This window comes from Dendrobium catenatum, unplaced genomic scaffold, assembly GCF_001605985.2.
Source record: "Dendrobium catenatum unplaced genomic scaffold, ASM160598v2 fragScaff_scaffold_390, whole genome shotgun sequence".
Lineage (NCBI taxonomy): Eukaryota > Viridiplantae > Streptophyta > Magnoliopsida > Asparagales > Orchidaceae > Dendrobium > Dendrobium catenatum.
Window position 1 is genome coordinate 8,279,389 of NW_021318852.1, and position 9,327 is coordinate 8,288,715.

General features: G+C 34.2%; 1 protein-coding gene across 4 annotated transcripts in view; it reads right to left on the reverse strand.

Annotated features, from left to right (window-relative positions):
* Positions 1-9,096, reverse strand: part of LOC110112561 — a 35,214-nt gene extending 26,118 nt beyond the window's left edge. For 3 of the 4 annotated variants that reach the window (XM_028694080.1, XM_020844826.2, XM_020844823.2), the window contains exon 1: positions 8,804-9,095. In XM_028694080.1, the coding sequence (XP_028549913.1) occupies positions 8,804-8,822 (19 nt within the window). In that variant the 5' untranslated portion in view covers positions 8,823-9,095. Of the gene's footprint in view, positions 1-8,803 lie in introns of all 4 variants that reach the window. The other variant, XM_020844827.2, reaches the window with a different exon arrangement.
* Positions 9,097-9,327: the final 231 nt, after the last annotated feature.

A 9,327-nucleotide genomic window follows, 5' to 3' on the forward strand; every position in this document is an offset into this window, starting at 1 on the left:
AAGAAAACATTCCATCTTTGAAAACAACCCCATTAGTATAATATTTTTAACCTCCTAACAAAGCTCAATCTGGCTTTCCTCTACAACAAGCCCAGGCTTCAAAACATGCAAACCTTACGTGAAAGGTCCCTAGACCAGCTTTCCAGAAGCACAAGTGAGATTGGAGTTATACATTGGTAATTTGATAAGAGAATTCATCAACTTGAAGCCTGATTTACCCACAGATAAACCATATAGCCAATTGCAAAACAATAACTAAACAGAAAAGATTGGTGCACCTATGAGTAAATATCTTGTAATAGTCACATTAGATCATACAGTTCTCTTTAAATAAATATTAACTTCAAAAAGTTAGAGCTAAATGATAAAGATAGAGAAGAACTACAATATAAAATTGTGTGGAAACGAGTTACTCCATACTAAAGTGATCTCAAACTCTATGCCATCTAAATTCGTGGAGATTTTCTGTTAGAAGGCACACCATTCCATTGAATATATGGATTGAAACCAAATCATCAAATGAAAAACCTAATTGTGTAAATGAAAGAATTTGAGCGATGTTAGAATGAATTTATTCATGATTATATGTTTTTAATGTTTAGGGTTTACTAACTTGTCATTGAGATGTTTAGAATTTCAGGGTTTAGATTTTTAGTCATTCATTAGTTATAAATTGAATAATTTATAAAGTGTAATGCAATGGTTATGTAGACTTTGATGGCCTAAGCAGTCTATAACCTTGGACTGGCACATCATAATGACGGATTTTTGTACATTTATTTTATTTTAGGATTAAATTCAACATCCAATAAATGTGTGAACATAAGGCCTGAGGGTTATATATAAGTTCATTTTGTTATTTAATTTTATAATTTGATATTATGCAATTGAGAAAGAGTAATATTTACAGGTTTAATCCCACAAGATAGCCCACCCATAAGATTCGGGACATAATACAGTGCAGATATGATGCTCCCTACTTGTCTTGGAAGAATTTCCAAAGAAAGTTAAGGATATGAGATTCAGAGAATTTCAAGTACATAATTTTGGCATTACGTAACATTTGTGATTACATTTATATTAATATTTTTCATTAAGATAATGTTGTCCATAAAGATTTTAGATGGTTGCTTCAGCATAGTGCGAGGATCATAATTAATTTTGAAAATAGTAGCTCTACTCGTCTTAGGGATATATTCACAGATATTACAAAATCTAGGGTGCATCCATTATGGCTTAGAGAGGGTGTGTGGGCTGGTTTGACCAGAGCTTGGGCAACCCTTGAGTTCACCAAGATTAGAGAGCAGTACAAGCAGAATAGAGCATCCAATTGTGAGGGCTTAGAAAGCTCTCTTCACACGAATGATTCAGTACCTCATACTGGGCATAGATGACAACTAATAAATAATTACTTTAATTTCAGATATATATGTATAATGTTTTAACTATGTTCTCTATTACAAAAAGAGGTACTTGGTCGGGAGCCAACATCATTAGAGCTACATACATGAACATATCAATGTCAAGTTGATCATCAGTTGGTTGATGAGAAGGAAAAGAAAACTCATGCGAATATCAAATTTTCAGTATTAATCATAAAAAATATGCAAATTGAAATGAATTTTTACGGACTTAATATCTCGCTGATTTTGTACAACTTTGGGAGGGTCATGGTTCTACTACTGTTAAGAGATCATTTTCAGGACAGACTCAGTACTCTGAGTATCATACATGGTCACAGACTATTGGAGGGAGACAAAAGAGAAGAGTATATGGATTATGTTCTCAGGCATTTATATATGAGACAAATATACCCAACTTAACATCATTTGGTGATAATGGAGTTGATAACATCGTCAGTAAAGGATTGCTACTCTCACCAAAGAGATAGAGGAGATGAGACTAATACATGCTAACATACTAACACAGTAGATTGAGATGCATGCAGAGCTCTGATCATACTTAAGCCAATATTGAAAGAAAAAAGGGTCAGCAACTGAGGGGAGTGAGAAGATGGAAGATGATTAGAGGACTTAATGTTTAAGTTATTGTAGTAGTTTGGAGAACTTATGATCATTGTGAACTTATTGTTATGTTTTGATGTGACATTACTATTGTTTTGAATGCTTATTTGAATAGTTTTTCTATAGAACGATTGAATTTTTAAGTTGTTAGACTTATGTTTTGAATGATTGTATTATATTTTGAGTAGCAATATTGTATGATGATGATATATCTTATTTTGTATACATCAATTAACTGTTACAAACGTTGCAGTAAAACAATAAGGGGATGCCTTTTTTTTGTATTGCTATAGGTTTACAGTGGCCTTATGGCAAAATTTATGTCAAGAACGTTCGATAGGGGAGAGACGCAACGATTTGCAATGGAGGGAGTGGAAAAATTATGTCAGATTATTCTGGCAAAATTTCCGATTGCTGGCGGATTGCATGATGGAACCATTTGACGGCGATTACCGTATGTCTGCCAGTTCGTCAACCGCTTTCAATGAAAAATGAATCCGCTGGAAGTCAGTCAGAAATCAATCAAAAAAAAAACTACCGATAGAAAAAAAAAACAGTCATATTTTATTTCCTATGCTGGTTTTACCAACGGAAAATATTCTATTGGAAAGCCACCGGAAATATGAAAATATGTTGGACAAAGTTCATTTTTGTCGGAAATATCCAAAGGTAACGACGATTTTCCTGTAGTGATACATGGTTCAAGAGGTGGTTCGCATGGCATAGTACTTTGTCTTATATGACATTTAATTCCGATCTTTTGATTGGTGTATTGCTCTAATACCATTTGTAACAGTCTAAACCCTTAATTATCAAATATTGTCCGCTTTGGCCTAAGGGCCTCACGGTTTTGACCTTCTGGAAAATTACATCAACAAAAAAAAATCGTGATTTGTGAGGCCCTTGCGCCAAAACGGACAATATCTTGATAATTAAGAGTTTTGGTTGATACAACTGACATGTCAAAAGTGTCACGTGTCGAAGTACTAAACTCAACAACGCTTTAGATCGATTTATGCTTGCAACTCAAGGCACATATCATTCTCGACTTACATGAAAGAATAAGAGAATAAAAAAATTAATGTGCATCCATATTTTTATTGGTGAAGCTAATCAAGTTATGATACATATTAGTCTACGAGCTCGCCAAGTATCAAACCGACAAAAATTAGATATAACGTGAAACTTATTAACTCAGAAACCACCCCAAAGCCTCACTTATCAAGAAGTTGCTCTAGTTGACAAGAAGTTTAGCTCGATCATCAATACTAAGTAATTGAACTCAATTGAAAGACTTAGGAAATCGATTACTTGTTGAGAGTAATCACTTAAACTATTCATCAACCTGCTGAGTTTACTCAGTCGGAGTCTTCACTGACCAACATGAAGAATTTGCTATTTACTCTTGTAATGTCTTTGACCCTTTAGGAGAATCCGCTGGAAGCTTACGTCAACCTGCCTACTGCAGTCGCCAGGTTATCAAGGAGTCCTCATAAGGTACTCACCGACTCTCTAATAGGATTGATCTATTCCTTTTTTATGTAAATTACCAAGTTCTCAATTCTGTAGCACAAATCATGATCTTTGTCTAAGCTCTAAGGGTTCAAAGCTTAAGGCCCAGATACAAAATTTTTGATACAATCTCATACTCTAACCCAGACCTTTTTCTTAAAATTTTGTTTCCCACCCTTCAGCTTATAGGAGTTCGTTCGGGTTCTGTATAATTCATGTTTTCTTCTGAGCCTAACTTCTCAATATTCCTTCACGTCTTGGTTGGATTTCTTTCTCAAGCAAAATATAGATTATTTTCACCATGGAGACTTAGATTTGTGCATTTGATATTCAGTAGATTATACAAGTTCATCCACCACATATATCATACACTCATAAAACTTTAATTCAATATTAAAATCTCATTAAAACCTACCCAAAATAATTATCAGCATTTCGCTTAGCAGTCCAAAGAAAAATTAAGAATAAATATTAGAAGTGAAAGTATAAATCTGGAGACGCACAAAGAAAAAAAAAAAGAAACTCGTCTTCTAAAAAGATCAAAAATTTTGTCACATAAATACATAGAGATTCAGTTCATAAACGATAGAAGTATAAAAAAGATCCCCACGTTCAAACTGAGTTGTGGATGCTTAAGCTAGATCGAACTGAACTATACAATTCCTCGCGTCGTCAGTTGATGGATGATGTTTTTCTCGCGATGGAATCCACTGGAAATTCGACATGAGTACTCATTGGCGGAGGCACTGCTATTTTTTCAAAATACAACGGTCGCCAAACTGCAGGAAGCATGAAGCCTATTTCTCTTTGGTAGAGCTCTCGCTCTCATTTAATACTATCACATTTGGAATATCTATACCTGATTTCCTCATATGCGGTTATTTCTAAATCGCTGAAAAGATTAAACAGCCCACAAAATAAAGTTTTCCTCACTACTCGAGGGATTATTTTAATCAATTTGTTCTGAATGCATACCTAGGGTATATATCTAGGGTTCCCCCTTATCAAAATTGAATGCCTTCTTTGTGTGTTCTATGTTAGGCTGCCGGCGACAACATGTAATTTTCCACCTTCCACTTTCTGGAGGGCTCAATTTCGTGGACAAGACCTCTATTATTCCTATTAAGAGGAGGAAAGGATGGCAACGCGAAGCCTAAAAAAAATTCACTCGAGGCAGCTCCCTCATGTGTTGCACACTGCCTATTGCTGCTCTTTGAGGTATGTATAGCTCGTTCACTCGAGAATTTGCAAGTGTTGCCACTTGTACAACAATGCAAACCTTCTTCCTGGATTTTTGTCTCTCTTTTATCTTAGTTTAAAACATGTGTCTAACATGCTCACTTTCACGTTTTTCAACTTTTAATTTATATAGGACAGTTTGTTTCATGATATGTGTTTAAAAGATTTTATATCCAAGTCCCAAAAGTGAGCTTTTATTCTGGGGTTATAATTATATTTGTTTGATTTGCAATTACTCATTTTATAGAGGAAAATTAAACGTCATATGAATCATGATAATGAAAAAATAGAGAAATGTCATGACTCATAATAACATAAATTAGAGAAATATATCAGCTTACTATTTGTTTGGGGAAATAAGACTGAACATTTATTTAGGATTAAATTACCCTATCATATCCATGAACTGTTTATTGAAGTCCACCACAAATGAGTTAATTCAAATAAGAATATTTATTTAAAGCTCATTTAAACTATGTTCGAATTTGATTTAAACTCGATTTGAATCTTGTTGGAACCTATAATTGAACAGAGTGATGTTGTTGCTTGCTGCTGAACATCACTGTTCACAATATAGGAGTTGATGAGAGATTGTGATGAGTAGGGACCAGAGCTTGCTTAAAAATGGCATCAATAAGACCAAAGGCATGTGAAGGTGAAACGTGTTCATGACAGAAACTCACTTGTGGATGGCGTTGGTAAGATCAACACCATGTGAAAGTGAGACGTTTGAATTTGAATATGTTCAACTCATTCCAGATACTTCAACTTCAAGATATTAAATCATTCCTTTTGGGGTAATTCGATCCACTAAGAACTCTTAGATATATTTTTGTAAGAAAACAAACGAGATTATTTCTTCAATTTTTATCATTGGAGGCATATAAAATCAAAATTCTCTTTTATAAACTCAATTTTTATTTTTATTTACTCAATTTTTATTTTTATTTTTATTACAACAATTTCATTTTTACTCATCATCGCTTGAATTTTTTCAGTTATTATAAGTAATATTTTAATTTATCTTTTCATTACTTTATTACAATTCCATTGTTATTAAAAAATAAAAATTAAAATAAAAAAATGAATATGACTTAATAGCCTCATTCCTAAATTTATTCCCAAATATTTCTAACAAGAAACATTCTTAAGACGTTCGGGTTTTGTTATTTGGATCAAAATTTAAAACAAGTACTTCATATTAAGCGGTTTCAACCAACATATTCATTTACGCAACTAGGTTTCATTTGATGATTTGTTTTCAATCGATATATTCAATGGAATGGTGTGTTCTAAGAGAAACTCTCCACAAAAATAGGGGGCATAGAGTTTAAGATCACTTTAGTATAGAGTAACTCGTTACCGCACATAATATTGTCTTTTAATTCTTCTATATCTTATCATTTAGCTCAAACTTTTAGAACTTGTTATTTATTTAAAGAGAAGTGCATGATCTAATGTGGCAATTACCAGATATTTGCTCATAGGTGCACCAATCCTCGAGCACATAATGATAAGAATTTCACTCAAATAATATTGTTCTGATTGTACCACTAAGGGTCCGTTTGGGACGGCTACACTAATACTTTGCTTTATAAAAAATTATTGAATGATCGTTTGGGGGCATTGCAATAGAACTTGGTTAGGAAAATTTCTGTGGCCCATCATTTCTTCTCGCGACCTTTCACTATCTCCCGCAGTCTGCTGCTTTCCACGGTTTCGAAGGGAAAAGATGTCGTAGATACCCCATTCGTGCGAGACTGCTCAATCATTTCTGATCTCCCTCATTGTCGAAGATGTAATCTCCAGACCATGCCATAGCAGCTGTTGTAATGAGGGCGGCAATGGCCAGCAACGATGAGGGCACTTCCTGCCACATCTGACGGAGAATGAGACGGCGAGGGTAAGCTGGTCGTCGTTCGCGGAAAGCTTCATCTGAAGCCTACCGCTAAATAAAATGAGTGAAGGAGACCTCATCGATTTAAACCCTAAAGCCAGCGCCATTCGCAGGCCATCACTTCATTCTACCATCAAACCTATCCTCTGCTCCCAGGTATTCATCTGATTCTCATCTTTCAACTCTACCCTGCTTCATTCCTCTTCCTCATTTTTTCACTGAATTGTGATTTTTTTTGTCTTTCTTCATAAATTCATTTCATTTCTGCTGCGACTTCTGGGATTAGTGAGTTCATTGTTTGAATTCTATATTTTTTGCAACTTTGGGAGTTATGTGCTAATATTTAGTTTTGTTAGATGCAAATGAAAAGTCTAGCCCATAAATTCATGAGTTTTTGGGGATGATCAATATTTTGGAGTAGATATGTTGAGGATTTGGGCAACCATTTTTAGTCTGATGTCAGTTGTAGATTGTGCATTGTAATAAATTTCTTATCCCACCTAGTGAGGTAAAGGTTTGTTGTTGTTGTCTCACTTTATTTAATAAATTTTATTGTTAAAATTTAAAATTTATATTTAAGGATTGTAGTATGAAGTTTTTTAAATTAAGCTTTTGGTGTCCCTTGATAGAGTTTCTGTCAGCAAATTATTTATCCTTTAGCTTGTATTGCACTTTAAAGCTTTGTTCTATTTCTTTTCTTGTTTTATACTTTTAAAATTAAATTTTTACCAGTTTCTTGCATTGAGAACATTTTTGTGAATTTTTAAGGTTCTTTTAAATATATGGAAGATCTTGTTGTTAGACACCTTGTTTTCAATTTTCATGATCTCTACCTGAGTTCTTTTCGTTTCTAACATACCCATTCATAAGATCAAAGGCATGCTTCCTTAATTTCCTGAGTTCTTTTGAGCTAATTAAAAAGTGTTGATGTCCAATTCTTTTCATATCCAAAATCACCTTTTACAGTTGTTGAAGCGCATAAAGCTTTTGGCAGTAGCAATGGCAAGTGTGGTCGAAGTAGAAATTCAGGCAATGAGTTTGTTGATCAAAATTTCTCTGGCCGAGGCTTTTGAGTCTATTCTATGGGATCATTTCCAAAAAGATGCAAACATAGTATGACAATGAAATGTCCTAGATTCTATTAAATCAATGTCCAGAGCAATGGGGGTCTTATCTAGGCAAATGCTGCCATCTGAATTCATGGGTATTGCAGGATTGGTTGGTTGGTTGTTTGCTAGACCAGTTGAATGCGTGCATATAAAATATCTCTACATTGATTTTATATATAACTATGAGCTTGTATGAGTTCCTTCTTCCTTCTTTATTACAACTGCTAGAAGGCTTTCATGTTGCCTAGCTTGTATAACCATTTATTATTTATTTCATAAAAATATGCAATCCTTCATGCTTGAAGGCATCCTTATCACTCATTGTCTAAGGTTTATATGTATGTTGCCATCGCAGATATTAAATTTCTTTCATGTTGCCTAGGATTTTTATCATGAGTTGTCTTCTTTGCTTACCAACTAATTGATTTGAATATTTCTCTTAATACTAGGATTTCTTTCACAACATGTGCACGTGCATTCATACTAGTATATATAAGAATCTCAAAGTAATTTATGCTCATATAGTTGCAACACAGCAGGCAACAAGTTATACTTACCAAATAAAATATATTGATTTCTGTACAACAACTTCAGAAAATAGGTTTCTCTGCACCAACTTCACAACCTGCTTTAACGATAGTTGCAGCCATCCCAAACGCATCCTAAGATTTTCAAAAAAATCATTCTCCTTCCCCGAGTAGAATATAGCAGTCAGAAGAGGTAACTTCATCCAGTAATAGAGTGTGACATCAGAGAACCTATAGTATATACATATAAACAAGTATGAACATCAATAAAAAGAAAGCAACTTTCCTTGAATGGAATCTATCACAATCTGCTAAACTTCACAGCAGATAAGGTTCGGTCAAAAAATCTGACATTCGAAACAAATTTTCAATGCATGCTAGAGAAAAAATGAAAGACTAGAAACAGAAGAGCAAATTTTATCAGTAAAGTTCTAGGTTTCAGTCTAAGGGGCTGTTTGGATACAGGATTTGAACAGCATTTAAGTTAAATCTTACCAAACGTCAAAAAAAGCATCCCCAAAATCTCGCGGTAGATTAAATCCTGGGATAATAGCGTTTTCCCCCTCTTGGCCTTAAATCCCGATTTAAGAAATCCGGGTGTTCGGCGGGAGACAGGTGAGAAAAAAACTGTTCTTCCGTCCGCACGGGCCGCCGGCCGATAACGTCAGTCGCAGGAGAGAGCGTAGAAAGACAGTAACTAACGAGAACTACCGATACTACGCGTCTACTCTACACTCGATGCGAAACCCAAGCAGCAAACGAAGAAATGACGATGCAAAAAGCAAACCCTTGAGAGGAAGGCTGTACAAAGAACATAGACGAAAACCTTTGAGAAGAAAATACAGTAATTGCACAGGCAATGGGAGAAAAAAAAATGAAGATTAGTTTAAAAAAAAATTATTAGCTTTACTTATATTATATGTACTAATTAACAAAAATATTATTTAAAATTAAATTATTTGATATTTCTTATTTGTATAAAAATTATTGAATATTATAGCGCGTATATCATATACACT